Source organism: Nannobrachium achirus (genome assembly GCF_963921795.1).
Source record: "Nannobrachium achirus genome assembly, chromosome: 17".
NCBI lineage: Eukaryota > Metazoa > Chordata > Actinopteri > Myctophiformes > Myctophidae > Nannobrachium > Nannobrachium achirus.
In genome coordinates this window covers 36,489,593-36,507,371 of record NC_137824.1, presented here as the reverse complement: position 1 = coordinate 36,507,371, position 17,779 = coordinate 36,489,593, and the positions used below count along the sequence as shown (strand labels likewise).

Sequence of the window (17,779 nt, the reverse complement as noted above, 5' to 3'; positions counted from 1 at the left end):
TTTCCACTGGAAACCATTGAAGTATCTCATATAACATTGAATGACAGACAAATAGAACACAGTACTATGCAGTAGATATGTAAAGAAAAACAAAAAAGAAAACAGTAAGTCTAAACAAACAGTATATACAAAGAAGGGGCAGGGGAGGGTAGGGTTGGGCTAGGTTCATTTTTTTACCAGTTGCGAACGGCTGCTGCCTGTAAGTGGTTTTTCAGGTCAATTTTAAAGGATGCTAGTGATCCACACTCCTTTATGGCCTTCGGTAAGGCTTTCCACATTTTGGTGGTATAGCAGAAAAACGAGTTTGACCCTTTGTTGGTTTTTACTCTGGGTTGGAAGTGATCTGTGACGCTGCCTCTGGTGTTATAACATAGGCCTAACAAACAAAATGATGTCAACAACTACAAATGGATGGAGAATTGGATGGAAACAAATGGAAACAAATCTCTTTGATTTGATGGACCAACTTCACCACACAAACCTCATCTCTTGTGCCACATTATGTTAAGAAAACATGAAATGCCACCTCAGTGGCTGTTCCTAAGGTCATCTCCCAATCATTTGTAACAGTACAATGTAGAGCAGTTTTTACAATGTAGTGCAGTTTTTTGTCAAGCTAAATGAAAACAATACAGTATCACTTGAAAGTGACGGGTTCCTTCCCAGATTGCTTGAAATCTAGTGCTACATCATTCTGAAAGTAGTAGCAGAATTCCGGCCACCAGTTCCAGTAGTATTGTGGTTGACCTGTGTGTGTGTGTGTGTGTGTGTGTGTGTGTGTGTGTGTGTGTGTGTGTGTGTGTGTGTGTGTGTGTGTGTGTGTGTGTGTGTGTGTGTGTGTGTGTGCGCGGGTGTGTGTGTGTGTGTGTGTGTGTGTGTGTGTGTGTGTGTGTGTGTGTGTGTGTGTGTGTGTGTGTGTGTGTGTGTGTGTGTGTGTGTGTGTGTGTGTGTGGGTGTGATGTGTGTGGGTGAGATGTGTGGGTGGCTTGCATGTGGTGAAATTTGGGTGAGTACAGTGTAAAGGCATCCCAGCTGATCCACAAATTGGCCTACAAAAGGTCTCCTCAGGATTACTGTACCATTTAGGGGAAATTTAGGGGAAAACAAATGATCTACCCATTTCTTTCTTCCCTTATTTCATTTCAGCAAATTAGGCCCCATAAGTGTAATAATGTCTATTAAAACATTACTAGTTGAGCTCAACCAGGGAGAGATTGTTTCTACATAAGTTATTAGATTGTTTAATAATGTAATAAAATAATAAAATAAAGTAATTTGAATAAGTGTATTAAAGTAACTGAAAGTAGCACTCTCCGGTTCAACTCAACATGAAGGCCTACTGTCAAAGTGTCCTTGTGCAAGGCACCAACCCCTCAAATGTTTCAGCTGAATTGTTGAGAGCAGAAGACCGTCAACATTCAGGTCTGAATAACTGTACTGTACAAATGTGACACAAGGTGAACTAGAAGCAGTGCTCTTCCGAGCACAGGTCTCCACCAGGCCACACAAATCGGCCTGTTATAGCGCCACCATGAGGCTGATTTAAAAAATGTGGGGCAGAGGTTCTGAATTAGCATCCAGGGAGTGTGTGTGCTCAGTTTGGCAGCGATCGGGCCAACAGCGCCGGAGATTAGCAGGTAACAACCAGGCCACACAAATCAGCCTGTTATAGCGCCACCATGAGGCTGATTTGAAAAATGTGGGGCAGAGGTTCTAGATTGGCATCCAGGGAGTGTGTGTGCTCAGTTTGGCAGCGATCGGGCCAACGGTGACTGAGATTAGCTGCTCACAAACTGCGAGGACGCACGGACGCACGCACGCACGGACGGACGGAGGGGAAAACATACTCTCCCTCAGCCTTCGGCTGGTGGAGACAAAAAGAGCATGAGTGCTCAGCAAAGCTTCCCTGGTTAAACCAAAGTTTTAAAAAAAGAGGGGGGAAAAGAACCAGCTGATGCCTGTGATGATAAAGACAGACAACATGCCGTGACATGCCATCAGAGCCACAGTGGGTGTGTCATGACATTCCACAGTACTTACTCACAGCTATAGACTATTCACCTTTACCCCACATTTCACTGATAAGAAATACTCACGCCTGAGGTGTAGGAGAACCTACATGTGTTTCATTACTTATGGCTGAGGGTTAGGATACAGAGGGTTGACATCTGAGACTAGACAATGGGACTGGGAATGTAATATAATAGGTCACACACTGTAACAAGTAGCCCAAGGAGTCTCACATTTCATTCACGTCATATGACTTTTGAAATAACAAATATAATTCGGATGGAAACAGGGACATTGTCAGTGCTGCATTTCCAAGTATGTTTCAAGTTTCTGGTATGCTGATAAGAGCTGATAAAGTGATTAAAACAATGGCAGTGAAATTCATCCAATCAGTGAGTGAAGATAATATGATCTTGTCTGTCCTATATGGCTTACATTTTTAAATATAGTAATATATTGTATGTAATTATATTTAAAAGGATCCCTGGCTAATATAAGCCAAATATGCCTGAATACACTATAATTGTCCTCTTGGCTATAACTAGAAAATTAAATGTTTTATTTATTTTAGAAATAATTAATCTTTTACTCAACAGGGGCATGTCATTTGTCCATGTGTGGTCTATCCCTATGGAATTTAAAGCGACTTATATACTTCATAAGGTTAATATAAGCATCCAATCAATATTTCAAATATGTTTTTTTTTTCCCACATGCATTCCATAAATTCCATAGGGCTAGATCACACATGGACAATGACATCATCAACTTGCAACAGGCATTTCCCCTCTTGAGTAAAAGATTGTTTCTAAAATAAATATTGTTTAATATAGTTATATAGAGGGCAGTTATAATGTATTACGGCATATTTGGCTTAGTTATTAGCCAGGGATCCTTTTAAGAAATAAGACTTAAGTAAGTACGTACATAAATAAATAGAAATATATATAGACATACACTGTAATTTTAGCCTACTGTAGGGCCTAATGTCTTTGTTTGTATTACTTGGAAATCAATTTGACTCCCATAAGTCTCTAATCCTCAAGGGGGGCATCAGGAGTAATGTGAGACAGAGGTGCACCAGTCAGCAGCAAGGACGAATCATTTTGTGCCGGGAACTGTGTCCTTTGGGAGTGCAAGTTCAGCAGCTGTTGTGACAGATCCAACTCACTGTCTGCCATATGATACATTCCCTCATTTATTTTAATAATTATTTTCATCCTTTTCTATTCTGCAGACTGTATTGATCTCATACTCTATGATTGATCTGGGGCACAAAGGAATCATTGAAAAGGATGGTGAAAGTATTCAATGGTAGGCTATTTGTCTATAGACTGACTCATTTCCACAGGCTTGCACCGACTGATGTGGTTTGCAAAGTAAAAGTGCCTGCCAGACCTCAACACAATTAGACACAGCCACAAAACGTTGACTTATACACTTCAGTATACTTTTTGTAACTTCAGTCACTAACATTCATGTTATAATTGTTAAATGACTAACATTTTACTGTGCTATAAATGTGTCTGTTTTCTCTCAAGGTTAATCTTATCACATACAGAAACACAATGTATGAAGTGTTCCTTTGAATTCGTTGTCTTAAAATGTCATGATAAAATTTTGAGAGCCACATGTTCACAGTTTGTAGACCATCAACAGTAATCATAACAATCATACAAAGTAGAGGCAGACTGCAGGCCCTCTGTCAAAGGAATCCCGGGATACTCTCTGGAGGAAACTCTCACCATATATGGTCATATACGTCATCGCACGTGGTAAGTTTCGTGCGAAATAGAAGACAACACCATTTCCCGTAAAGGGGCGTGACAAGCGCTAGTATTATTCCTTTGAGTTTATAAACTTAAAAATCATTCCCAGCTGCTCACTCCAACACACATAACTAAACACCGTAAGGTGTATTGACTATTGATTGTCACTTGCGACGGATTTGGAATTGTTTTTGAAGACGTTTGGATATTTCTTCTTCCTTATTCCCCTTGAAGACGCTCTGCTTTGGACTCTGCCAGATTACAACAGCAAGGTGGGTTTGTCCCACGTTTGAAATTATTAAACGAGAATCGAAACAGGCACAGACACTATCCTGAATCTTGTAGATACCGGACACATTAATTGGATATATTTTCTTACACCGGAACAGTTACATTGAACTATAAAGATGTATCGGAACTTTGGAAACCAAGGGAGAGGCAATCCACCGTACCCCACCAGAGAGACTGGGTCACCGCTCTCCGGATCATCAAATCCAGCATCCTTGGCTACCATCAGCACCCAAACCACACAACAGGAACAGGTACGTCTCTGTCGTCACCCAGAGTACATCTCTGGTGTACAGACAGGGTTTAAACCTATATTTTACAGTCTATGGTTTAATTCTAGACTTATGGATGTGAAATTACTTATTTATTTATAAGTAATTATAAATAAATACCTGATGTCTATTCTTGTTACAATTACTGTTTGTGTTGTTCTACAGGTATTATACTGTATTGTCTGTTTTGTATTGTCTTGTATGTCATGACTTTTGAATATAGATTAAAAAAAAGACAGGGTTTAAACCAGTATAGCTGTGTAGAATATAGCCTAATGAGAAAACTGAAACTTTGAAAAACTAAAATATGTTTATGCCCAAAAACTGTGAAATAGCTCCAAGAAAATATTTTTGACACAATCAATATCTAGTTGTATAAAGGTTGTAGCATTATATGCTCCTAAGCATCACCATTTCTGTGCTCGCTTGATATTTAACATAGATATAGATAGATAGATAGATACCTTTATTATCCCAAGGGGGAAATTCAGTTGTCCAGTAGTAGCACAGCAGTATACAGTTATTTACAAAGTTACAGAGACGTAAGAAAAAATAGAAAGAGGGAAAATATAATGCTTGATGTTAGATGTATTGCTGCTCCTCCCCCCCCCCCCCCCCCCCCCCCCCCCTCATGTATCCACAAACAACACCACCTTTTACCTGTTTTACAGAAATTTACCATGGCAGGCAGCAGTCAGTTTATACCAAGTCTCGACGCCATTACAACCAACCAGGACCTCCAGTGGATGGTGCAACCACTGGTTCCTCCTGCAGGCCCTTCGCAGTCTCCTCGGCCCCCTTACCCAACTCTTCCAGGGGTCCGTCCTCTGACACACTTCCCCTCGCAGCCACACCTCTTCCGGCCAGGCGTCATAAGAGCGGCTTCACATTCAGGGGGGTCAACCAGACGCAGGAACGATGAGCATGTAAGGGAATTGTGATTACATGATGCATAGTACAATCTTGAGTGTTCAGTTAATTCTGAAAGTGACATTGGAAGCGAAGTGACCGCAAGGGTTCCTTTCGCTTCCAATTGTACGCTCTCTCTGAGTTACAAATGGGTTAGGGTCCATTTGTACACTCTGTGAGATGACCTTTTGAACAGCCATGAGGTGGCGTTTAGCGTTTTCTGTCGAACCTTAGATTCAATGCAAAATATTGTCAAGAGTTAGTTAGAATTGGGTGTGAGCCGGTAGCGCCGTGGAGACTGGCACGTTCATCTATGTGTCATACATGTGTAATATCCTGTAATGGTCTAACATGGCTGTGCAATTTCCCCTGAATGTGCATGGCCAGGTCAATGACCAATCAAAATAAAAAAGTAAAAGCTTTACTTTATAGTAAAGATAAATAGAATACGTGGGTTTAGAACAAGTAATGGCACTATCCCATTCTTACAGTATTGACAGAATGTGACATTATTAACTTTGGGAGTGTGAGAACACAGTGAACTTGCGGCCATGTGCTTGGACTCTGGCTTACAAGTCCTTCCCATTTGCAAGTACAGAAACATTTTGTATCAGAAAATATAAACATTCTGTAGATAAGAGAGCGCTCACAAAACTGTTCAAGTTGAACCTGGTCATTTAACAATATTGATGCCATCTAAATTTCAGCTTGTCTCAATTTGACACCTTTTATAGGCTTTTACAAAAAAAAAAAAAAAGTATAGATTCCAGTGACATACTTTTGCTTTCACTGAGACTATGGAATCTTTACCATTTATTTTTTTCTCTTGGAGTTGTAATTTCATGGTACAGGAAATGAACTATCACGTGACTCATAAGGGCAAGTCACTTTCTATGACTCACACCTGAGTCACAGCTTGGATCCGAGTGTGACTCATCATCCTAGAAGGGCGGGAAACTATGGGCCGAATTGAGCGTCCCGGACTCTTCTGTTGAGCGTAATCAGAGTCAAGGGGTTACAAACAGTACAAAGGCTCATACATTTCACATCACTGTGCCGCCATCAATGTTGAACTGTGATGACTAAGAGCAGTCACATGGGGGTAGTGTTTCACTCGTGACATTTAGTCACTTCATGTCTCTCTGCACAGCTTTGAAATGTATAGGATGGCCTGAAGCAACTTGGTTGTAAAACAGACCCGAAACACTGTCCTGTCACGTTATATGGCCATTTTAATGTAACCCTGTTATTTCACTGTGCACATACAGTACCGTTTTCTTTTGTTGTTGTTTTTTTTTTTACGTTTTGTCTTCATCTAAATTCTAAACTACCTTTTCTCCAATCCCACCAGTTGTCCGCAGAAGAGTTAGAGAGACGCAGAGTGAGGAGAGAACGGAATAAGTTGGCAGCAGCGAAATGCCGCAATCGTCGCCGCGAGCTGACGGACACACTGCAATCTGTGAGTGAATATTACCCAGATGTTGTAATGTTAACCTTGACGGTTGCTTTAGTTGTGAAATCACTTACAGTGAAGATTGTGTGGTATTGTTTCCATTTTTCCTCACCCAGGAAACTGACGATTTGGAAGGTGATAAGTCTCGTCTGCAGAAGGAAATCGCTGAACTGGAGAAGCAGAAGGACAAGCTGCAGCTGATCCTGGAAGCTCACCGGCCCATCTGCAAGATCGAGGAATCCGACTCAGACTCGGACCACAGCTCGGTGCTCCCCTCTCTGCAAGGCGTCAAGATGGAGCAAGAGGATGCCGACCTACCCGGGCCCTCGAAAAGATCCCAAACAAAGCCGGAGAAGCCCAAACCGAAGATTACTCTCCCTGTCAAACCCACAACCTCAAGTGCCTCTGCTGCTGCGGGAGCTGAATCCGAAGCCCTCCACACCCCCGTCCTCATGTCCACTCCCTCTCTCACTCCGTTCACAGCCAGTCTGATCTTCACTTACCCGTCTGGCTCTCTGGACACCACTGCCTCTCTCCTGCCCATGGCTGCCCCAGCGTCCTCCAGCAGCCAGGCGACTTCCCATCAGCCTCGGAACCCCCAGCCCTGTGGCATCGCTCATCGCCGTAGCAGCAGCAGCGGGGACCAATCAGATCACTCCTTACATTCCCCTACTATCCTCACACTGTGAATGACAGCTTAAGCTAACATTCGATACCGACGGTTATGTAAAATGTCAAACATGGCCATAATGAAAGTGATGATTGTACTGTTAACACACATTTTGGGTTGACAAAGGTCTAGCTAAGTGCACTTCCTACATTTCATTTTCTTTATAGAATGTTGTTGATAAAGTACTTATATGAAATTAATGGCATTATCATGGCATAGCATTACACTATTTTCCATACATTTATATGATATATATATAAATATATAGTCTCTATATTTGTAATTTCATAATGGATAGATTAAGAATTAATATATGTATTGATTTATGACAGTGCATGTTAAATATATTTTCTAGACCATTACATAAGCTCTTTGGATTCAATTGTGAAAATCCAAAATGAAAGCGGAAAACTGTTACTTTGTTACATTATGGTACACATTAACATGCTCAAACAATGTGAACTATAATGGAAGATAATATACGTAGAAAACGTATTAATAAAACTTTATTATGTTTGTATGAATCTTAAATCTACTAATGATATGTAAGGAATCTAAATCACTAAGGCTGGACCATAGTAAGTAGTATAGATTAGGTATAGATTAGGTAACAGAGTATTTATTTTAAGAGTTTAATATATTTTTGATATTGTTTCTTTGACAAATGAATCGGTTTGTGACCTTACTTTTGTCTAAGCTGTACTATTTCCGAGTCAATAAAAGAGATGCATAAGTGAGGAGCTGTGTGCAATTAGAGTTTCTGCAAGGTAACCAGCATATTAATAAAAATAGTTTTTGGAAAATTGTTCAGCCAATATTGTTGACATGATTTGGCACTAATATGTTTTAAGATTAAAGACGAGTTATATACTGTTTTGAATCACATACAGTAGTAGAGAGAACCTGAAAGAGGATAAACAAATGTAATACTCATTGAATAATTTTGAAGCTGCACTATGTAAGTTTCCTCTTCTAGCCCTGATTTGAACCCAGTTTCCTGTTACATTGTATTATTAACATAACTCTACCATACAGATTGGACAACAGTCATTACATTTCATTCATTAAAAAAGTTACATAGTGCTGCTTTAAATGCCTGGAACCGATTTTGGTTTAGCTAAATGCTTGTGTGGCTAGGTGCATGCTGCACAGGGTCTCGATTAGGATTCAAACCGTGTTCTACCACTAAAGTTGCTCTTAGATGATTTCTAAAACCAACAAAATTAGAATGTGGCAGGTTAAGCACGATCGAGAGAAAATAAGGATTGACTGTATTGGGCAATGGTTAGAATAATGTATGGTGAGAGGGTTTAGTAACTAGGTCACAACCCTCATGTCTGAACACTATGTTCTCTCTGTTCTCTCCAGCTATCCAAAACGAATCTACAAGCTGTACTTAGAGTACATAGGATTTCATCATGAAACTTATGTCAGATAGGGAGAAAGAGCGAGACATACTGTATGTCTCTCCTCTCTCACCTCAGCAGAGAGACAAGAGAGAGAATGTCTGCTACAGTCAAAGGACTTCTGTGTGTCACTTAAGTGGGTAAAAGCATTACTGTCCACTCCAGATGCTTGTGCTGTGCAAACAGGAATCCAAAAATAAAACTGATGAACACACATTAAGTCAGCCTGTCTGGCAGAGAGAGGAGCATCAATCAACTGCACTCTTAGGACACACAGGTCGAAGTAAACAAGGAGAGAAATCAGTCATTCAATGGGTGTCAAGTAAATGCAACAATGTACACACACAATGTCAGGCAGAGAGGTGACACAAAACACTAATACTTTCCTTTGTGTGTGTTCTGAGTTGTCTACTGCATTTTATGTTTTTGATGGTGCACTTGCTTGATTTCAATTTTTCACCACAGAGAGGCTTAATAAACTATACAAATAAATGTCAGAAGACAGGAAAGTGTCACAGCCACTGTATTTAAAGCTCTTCAATGCAGCAGAGCCACCAAAAACAGCCAACATCAAAGCAAATCTTGCCCAATCCATGTGCATTATCTATACGACTCAAACTGAAATTCACATTTGATAATAATGTAAGCTAATACTGATAAATCAAGGTAAAAGAGAATATCTCTAATGTTACAGAATTAACACAAAGCATGAGTTATATCAGAGTGCTGACGATTGCCAAATTAAACAAATTGTGTATTAGCTGTGACATGCTAATTGTGACATCAACAACAATGTAATGACAAAAAAAGGAAACACAAGTGACTTCAACAGCTTGCCTTCCAGGTCCACATATATAAACCATTATAATGTAAAGACCTTCCAGTTTGATACAAAGGGTTTCCAGTTTGATACAAAAGTGTCTGGTAGAACTAGACATGTGCAGATCGGCTCTGAGTGAGGACCACCGGTATCAAAGACCTAAACTAAATAGAATGGCTCTTTGTCATAAACACCAGCCATTGCCCAGAGTAAACCTGAGTGGCCTCAGAGTCAGATCTGCCAACATGCCTTCACAGACTGTGATAATCATCATGCACACGTGGCACTCCAATCCTGACCTGAGGAAGAGAATGCATAATCTATTATACATAGTTACCGGGTTGCTAACAAAAAGCAATATCAAAGTGTTTTTTTTCTTGTTTTTTGTTTTCATTTTCAGCTATTTCAGTGCTATTTGAATTCAGTAGACTAATATGGCTCAAAACTGGATTGAAGTGAATCTTAGGCTCCACATTTTAAAGAATCACGTTAGCTTTGTCCAGTGCAATATAAAACGTCTACTCCCTGTAGGCTGTGGTCCAGTGCATGAGATGAAATTATATGCGACCTACTTTTTCGCTCCAATTTCTTTCTTTCTTTTTCAATAGGGTACTGAAAATAACAAATCATTTTTTTTTTTCAAACAGGACTTTGTTAGAAAAACAACAAAAAAGAAAGAAAAACAATGCAAAATGTTGATAGTGTCTCCAGGCAAATGCCTTTTAAATGTCTCTGTGGCCTACAGTCCCTGATAAAAAGTCAATAGTAAATAGTCAAGAATCTTTGCAAAGTCAAGGACATATTCCATTTCCTTGGACATACAGACAGCCAGTGGCAATTCTTCCAGCATTAAAGACTGATATGCTTTTGTACCAGCTTATCCAGATTTATATTTGCAGCCTAACTTAAGTCATATTCCTCCATGTCACCACTCCCACAAATCCTTATCTTCATTTAAATCAAATCACTAGCCTATAGTATACAGCCCTGGTTTAGTTTAGGACCAAAACGAGGCTGTGTGACCATCAGTCATCAGGTGAGCACACCAGGTGGAGTTGGTCCGGGCTACCAACACTGCCGGTGCTGGAGCTTCCATCGCCCAGATCCCTGGCCACCATACACGGCATGTTGAGCTCAGTCGACCCGCCGGGGCTGGAGTCACTCCTGCTGACACACTCCTCCTCGAGGACCAAGCACAGTTCCTTCAGGTCCAAGTTCTCCTTCACCAGCCCGTCCTGCATTCGCTCCAGGTCGGCCAGTTTCTTCAGGTAACCCCCCAGGTCTTCGCGCATCACTTTGGCTGCGTGGTGCCCAAACAGCTGCCATTCCCTGGCGAGCTTCTTCACTTTGAGCCTGTCGTCGTCCAGAAAGCAGCACAGGTCCCGCAGCTCCGTGTTCTCCTCCTGCAGACGTTGATTGATGACCTTCAGCTCGCGGATTTCGAGGAGGTGTCCTTGCAGCTGTTTATTTACCTCTTTTATCAGACGCCCTCGCTGGATGAGAGCCGAGATCTTATCCGACTCCTCTTTACGCAGTCGACTCACCAGCTCCTCCTTGGAGCAGGCCAGCAGGTCGTCGTCAGACATCTTTGACAGTTCCCGGTTAAAGATCTCACTGTCGCTCCCCATTTTCTGTCAAAACCAGGCGGGTGATGATAAACCTGAGACGGCTCCACAGTCGCCGTTGTGATCTGTAAACAATTTAGAAGGCTGGACGCGTAATCCTGGATGCTAAACAAAAAAACTAAAGCGTCATATCTTCATCCAGTCTACTGATTTGTATGGATTCATTTGGGTTACAGTAGCTACTTGAGGCAAAAATCAAAGCATGTGAGCCCTTAATTGATTTCCCCCCCTTCTGGGCAAAATGCAAGCCCTAGTTTGAGCTATATTGCGCACGGTGTCTTCTCTAACAACAGGCAGTAAAACACATTGTTAATCTGTCTAGCATCCTATCTTAACGTTATGCAGAAAATAATGTCCTTATTCCCTCCTCTGTCTCTTATCAGGATGCTAGGGTCGTCCAGTGCGTGTTATTTATAGGCTACAGACCAGGCCTGTATCATAGGGCCTCTAACGGCACTACAGTGTAGGCTACAGATGTTATGGTGGTGTTATGTCGCTGGCATCATGTCGTCTCATCATAAATGGGACGCGCCGAGAAAAGAAGCCTCGCTCGGTCCGCTTCGCTTCAGTTGATTTTCAAAAGAATGCGTCCTTTCGGCAAATGGCTTGATTTGAACGAGTCATTCTTTTAGAAAACATAATAAAAATATCCCATCTTGCCCGTTATCTGGTCAAAAAGATTGCGGCGTGCTCTGCTCATCCCCATAATCATGTCCGCCTCGGCTCTCCCACTTTCACGTCCTCGCAGTTATTCATCCAGTAACGGTTGGCTGCCTGTCCGGTCCTGTGGTCGCCTCGACACTAACCTGGTTATAAAAACCAATGTCAGCGGGTTCAAAACGGTGTCGATCCAGGCTTTTGTGACCGCTAACTAGACCACCAGTTCCCCCTGTGCAAAGAGGAAAAGGAAAAACCATTGAAAAAAAAATGCTCGATGGGATACTAGTGTTCAATCATGCACCGTAGGTAGGGTCTGCAGACTGTCGCGCCCCCTCTTGGATTCCAGAGCAAAAATAATAACTTGAGATAAAAACAAATAAACAAAATTTACATCGAACACGCGCTTGGAAATCTCTGAGAAAACAAGCGAGGGTTTTCTTCGGATGGAAAGGATGGGAAAATGCCTGATGTGTGTGTGTGTGTGTCACTTCCTTCCCTGCATGTTCCCTCTGCTGGTCATGTTCTGTAAACTGTATCCAGTGGGATGACTTCACATCCTTAGAAAACCCAAGGCATGTGACCACAGTCTTTAGTAGTTATCATCTTCAACTGTTTGGTTATAGTGACTTATGACTTTGGCATTATTTAATTCACCCTAATTACACTTAATTAAAGATGCTGTTTATTTTTATTCTTATGGACATTATAAGCATGGAATAATAACAATACAACTTTTATTTTCTAATAATTCATATTGGTTACCTCAACATGGTTTCACAAAATAGCCAAATAGCCATCTCCACAATTCTAATATCATTTGTTCATATTTGTTCATCGGAACCATTCATGTACATTGTACAAGGTCAAGCACAGAGATACACACACACACACACACACACACACACACACACACACACACACACACACACACACACACACACACACACACACACACACACACACACACACACACACAGAGAGAGAGAGAGAGAGAGAGAAGTGTGTGCGTGCATGTTTTCTGCAGTCACATATTACTCCTGGACATTACACTGATTCTATTTCAAAGTTCACTGACGGAAAGTGTGACTGTGATGTTTTCCATGCATGCAGTGTTAAGTCGAGGCATTGAGCCACATCCTTCCGCCCTCTGTCCCGACTCTATTGTTTCAGAAAAGCACTGCACAATGTAGGGTGTTAACAGGCACCAGAACAGGGTGCTGTGAGGTTACACAGTGTGTGCTGTGCACTGAGGTCCAACAAAAAGACAGTTGACTGAGTCGTTTTCCCCCTTTTGTTGGCTTTGAAGGACACATGCAGATACAGAGAAAGAGGAGGGGTGAGGAGGGGGATTTGGAGGGATTTATTCAGCTTAATCTGTGTACACACACACACACACACACACACACACACACACACACACACACACACACACACACACACACACAGTGCAGAAAGTAAAGATCCAGAGTGGGCAGGCAGCATTAATCAACTGCAATACGGCCCTTCATAATCCAAATATAGGCTACATAGGATCTAATATAGGCTACTGTAAAATCCAACATTGAGGATTTGTACTGTGTAGTAGGATAAGGGTTTGGTACTGTATCTCACTTCATGGTATGTTACAACATATAGGCTAGATATCTATTAATACAGTACAATAAAAACAAATAGAGTACTGACAGTAGAATAAATTCTGACATAAAACACATCACATTGAGCTGGAGAGAAAAGATAACCTGATAGATAACCTGATGTCAACATGTGCCATAGTGTAGACTCTAGGAGCCACAGAAGCAAACACATGATCCATTCTTATCTTCAAATTATATAAAAGAAGAGATATTGTTAAGAATGTAACAATATCCCTGATGTCATCAATATTAAGCCCATATCTAACAGGACTTCTCATGGGAATGCCCATAGGAAGACAGCCCATATCTGTTGTGGCTGGTTCAGACAGGGATCTCCATGTATGGGAATTAAAGGGATTGTATGTATGATGTCAGATGTGATAGACTTTGTCATGAGACTTTCACATAACTAATAACTGAGTAAGCATGTTTGGGGTCTCACAGCATATCTCCATATACAGACCATGGATCTCCATATATGGGTAGTTGGGTATCAGGAGTCTCCATATGGGTAACTGGTCCGAAATACATCACTTGCCAGATGGCCAAGACATGGCGCGACCGTCGCCTGTCGCCCTGAGGCGTCTTACTAGTTTGTACATCAGTTATTTTTTGCAAAGCAACACTCTTATACTATGAAGTAATGTAATGAGTCTTAACGGCAGCAGTTATTTATTACCTCCTGCATGCTCACCATTGGGCCTGTTCGGCTGGTCACACCAACAGCATCCCCTGGATCTGGGAGTTGAGGTGAACCTACAAGATAATGTAATATTGAATGATTAATTCTTAATTGATTGATTGATTGGCTGATTCATGACAAGACTGACACATTATGTTCACTTTTGGAGATAATACCTCATGGTGTAATATGTAAACAACAGTGGCCGAGTAGGCTGATCATGACATGAACACACAATGCATAGCTTTGCTGTTGTTGAAGAATGAAGCAGACACCAAAGCTGCAGTCCACTCCAGTGATTCTGAAACATTTTCATTTCACGTACCCACCATTGTATATGAATTAGGCCACTGACCACCATGATTTTTCTTTTTCCTGGGACTCAAATCTATAAAATACATTATACAGACCTATAAGTGTCCATTTGGTAACTATTAATCTTTAAGCTGGAGACCGCCTGGAACCGCCTAAAGGACCCCTGGGGTTCACCACACCCCACATTGGGTGCGTTTATATGCACAAATGTATTCCACTTATATTCGGAATGACTGCTCATTCAGAATAGAAATGCTCATATAAACGTTTAGGAATGGCCATTCCGGTCTGACCGGAATGAATTTTCATTCTGGTCTGAAGGGGTGGTATATGCCGTTTCAATCGGGATACATTTGTCATATAAACGCTCCATTCAGAATGAGCTGCTGTCTGGAATAAATGAAGTATGTTGCACCCCACCCCACCCTTCTCCGACCTGAAGTATACTGAAGTATACATGCCCACAGTTCTATTCCGAATTAATCCTTTGGTCATGTAAACGACTGTGGAATGAGGGATACTTGTATTCAGGTCCCATGTAAACGTTTGGGTATGAAGCTCTATTCAGAATAAGTTCATTCTGAATGCCATTCTGAATGAGCATATAAACACACCCAGTGAGAACCAGTGGTCTACTTCATTTCACAGAGCCTCAGCCAAGGGCAACTATAGCTCATCCAGCTGCTTCTCAAACAAAGCGCCACCGTGGAATCCAGGGGCAACGTCCTCTTGCATGCAGAGGGCTTGCAAAGCAAACGTGGGGCAGCAAAAACTCAACAAACATCTGTTCAGAATTATGTACGAGATTTACTGACATTGGAGCTGGGAGGGTCTCGCACACTGGTTGAACTATAACTTTATAACTTATAAGTTATACACACGCGCGCGCGCACACACGCACGCACGCACGCACGCACGCACGCACGCACGCACGCACGCACGCACGCACGCACGCACGCACGCACGCACGCACGCACGCACGCACACACACACACACACACACACACACACACACACACACACACACACACACACACACACCCCTCCATTGCCCCATGACTTTTCATATTCATGTACAACCCAAAACAACCATCACATGCCCCAGACAGTGATCTGTGAGCATGTGGACTAGACAGAGCAGTACTGCTTTGTTTGTTTGGAGACAGCGATGTACCGTCAGTGCCAAGGCATCGCTTCCCCCAGCTGTGTGGGAGTACCTGCCTGTTAGTGCAGCATGCTGTCACCGTGGCAGTATTTTAGCAGCCATTGTAAATAACTGGCTTCGTGCACATGGGTTAGTCCTAGGGGGCGTGGAACAGGATATTGAGAAGTAGGTCTATACATTATTGTTGGTGGCATTACTGTGGCATTGAGGCCATAATTTCCTCAGGGGTTTGGCAGTTTGGCACTAATCTCTCCCTCAAGAAATAGGTGTTGTGTGCTGTGTGTGTTTCTATCATGAGATGTCACATGTGCACAACCTTTTGCGCACATACAAACATGTATTATTAGATAACACAACACATAAATAAAATAAATAAATATCCACCACTTCCAATCTAAATGATTTAGGTGAGGAACCCATGAAGCACAAGACCTGGGTGTAATCTCAGGAGCTGGTGGCCATCATTACTCTGCTATGGAGTGGTTGGAAATCATGGCTCCTTCTCTGGTTCGCCAAAAGAGCTGGCTGTTATGGAAATTAATATGCTGAGATGAGAGACAAAGTGCAATGACACATGATCCCCTTGTCTGTAGACCCTTGATGGGGTGGTGAAAAACTCTCAAACAGAGAAATGTGGGAGAATCCATGGAAAGGATTGAAAACAAGGGGACCCCCTTAAGGGGTGGACAGGAAGGAGATCCACTACCTAGAAATACCTAGGAGTGGGGGGTGCCCGCTGGCCTATTGGTCCAGGCGCATATCACAATAGGCATTGCCACATAGGCATTGAAGCCTGACGGCCGTTCGATTCCCGATCCGGACGACCTTTGCTGCATGTTATTCCCCGTCTCTCCCCCCATTTCCTGTCAGTCTACTGTCCTATCCAATAAAGGCATAAAAGCCCCCCCCCCCCCCCCAATTAAATAAATAAATAAATAATAGATGCGTGTTGTGGACATACAGTACTGAAAGTTGCTGCAGATTGTGGTATTGAGAGGACCCCTTCGCCCCTTGAGTTGAGGCATTGTGGGGAGGTAGGTAGTTGTGGATGGATTCATTCGTATGGACTACGGTACAAGGACATAGAAATAAGTGCAAGTGAGAAAGGAAACCCCATATAGGTAATTTGAACATAGTATAGTAATCAAACATGATTCAAGACAAACAACAAGTGTGTGTGTGTGTGTGTGTGTGTGTGTGTGTGTGTGTGTGTGTGTGTGTGTGTGTGTGTGTGTGTGTGTGTGTGTGTGTGTGTGTGTGTGCACGCGCGCGCGTGCGTGTGTGTGTGTGTGTGTATGCAGAAGTAGGGCTACATTATGGTCGAAGCAAAGTAGAGTGAAGGTGAGGGATTCCTAGGAATGAATGGATGATGTAAGAGCAACTTGGGTGAACAGAAGGGTTGTGGAGGACTCTGAGCATCTGAGGAATTCAAAAAAGGTGAGCAAGAACATGCTTTTGAGAGTGGAGTATACCAAAGCTATGAGGTTACCAGCGCAAAGGGTAAGCAAAACAGCGTGGTGACTGGTGACGTGGGGGTGTGTGAGATCGCTGGGCATGGCAAACCGGTAATTAAGTAGAAGTAGGCTAATTGATTCCGCTTCAGATGTGCCCCTGGGACAAATTCTCCAGCAACGTTCACATATCACACTGTATACTAGTATAATTCCAAAGGGAATTGATTCAGCTGAGGAAAACATACAGGGTTGAGGGTTGGTGTGCAGAGGTACAGGTGGATGGTTATGATGTCAGTGGCGATGCCTGCATGGGTGTGAAAGGCTGTGAAGGAGTTTGAAAGGGTCATGGGTACAAAGGCGTTAAAGGAGTAGTTCACCCCCAAAATGACTTTTTTTCTATTGATTTGTCATGCCATGGAGAGTAGAGTTCAATAATATTTTTTGGTTTTTGTCGCATTCCTAAGACAAAAATTTGATTTGAGTAAATTTACCCCCATTGATTCCGGATGGTGACCCGTTTCGAAACGGGTCACCATCCGGAATCAATGGGGGTACATTTATTGTTATCACATTTTTGTCTTAGGAATGTGACAAAAACCAAAAAATATTATTGAACTCTACTCTCCATGGCGTGACAAATCAATAGA

The 17,779-nt window shown here is 42.1% G+C and overlaps 3 protein-coding genes across 3 annotated transcripts in view; 2 read left to right on the top strand and 1 right to left on the bottom strand.

Annotated features, from left to right (window-relative positions):
* Window positions 1-17,779, top strand: part of tmem265 (transmembrane protein 265) — a gene marked incomplete at its 3' end in the record, with an annotated part of 435,019 nt that overhangs the window by 302,959 nt on the left and 114,281 nt on the right. The gene's annotated exons all lie outside the window — the stretch shown is intronic.
* fosl1a (FOS like 1, AP-1 transcription factor subunit a) lies at window positions 4,187-7,390 on the top strand (the record flags this gene model as incomplete). The annotated part of the gene is made up of 4 exons (XM_080745412.1): window positions 4,187-4,321; window positions 5,011-5,265; window positions 6,600-6,707; window positions 6,818-7,390. The coding sequence occupies 4 exons, from the start codon at window positions 4,187-4,189 to the stop codon at window positions 7,388-7,390; spliced, it is 1,071 nt and encodes a 356-aa protein (XP_080601538.1).
* On the bottom strand, window positions 10,623-11,225 carry ccdc85b (coiled-coil domain containing 85B; the record flags this gene model as incomplete). The annotated part of the gene is made up of 1 exon (XM_080745415.1): window positions 10,623-11,225. One exon carries the CDS (start codon window positions 11,223-11,225, stop codon window positions 10,623-10,625), a length of 603 nt encoding a protein of 200 aa, XP_080601541.1.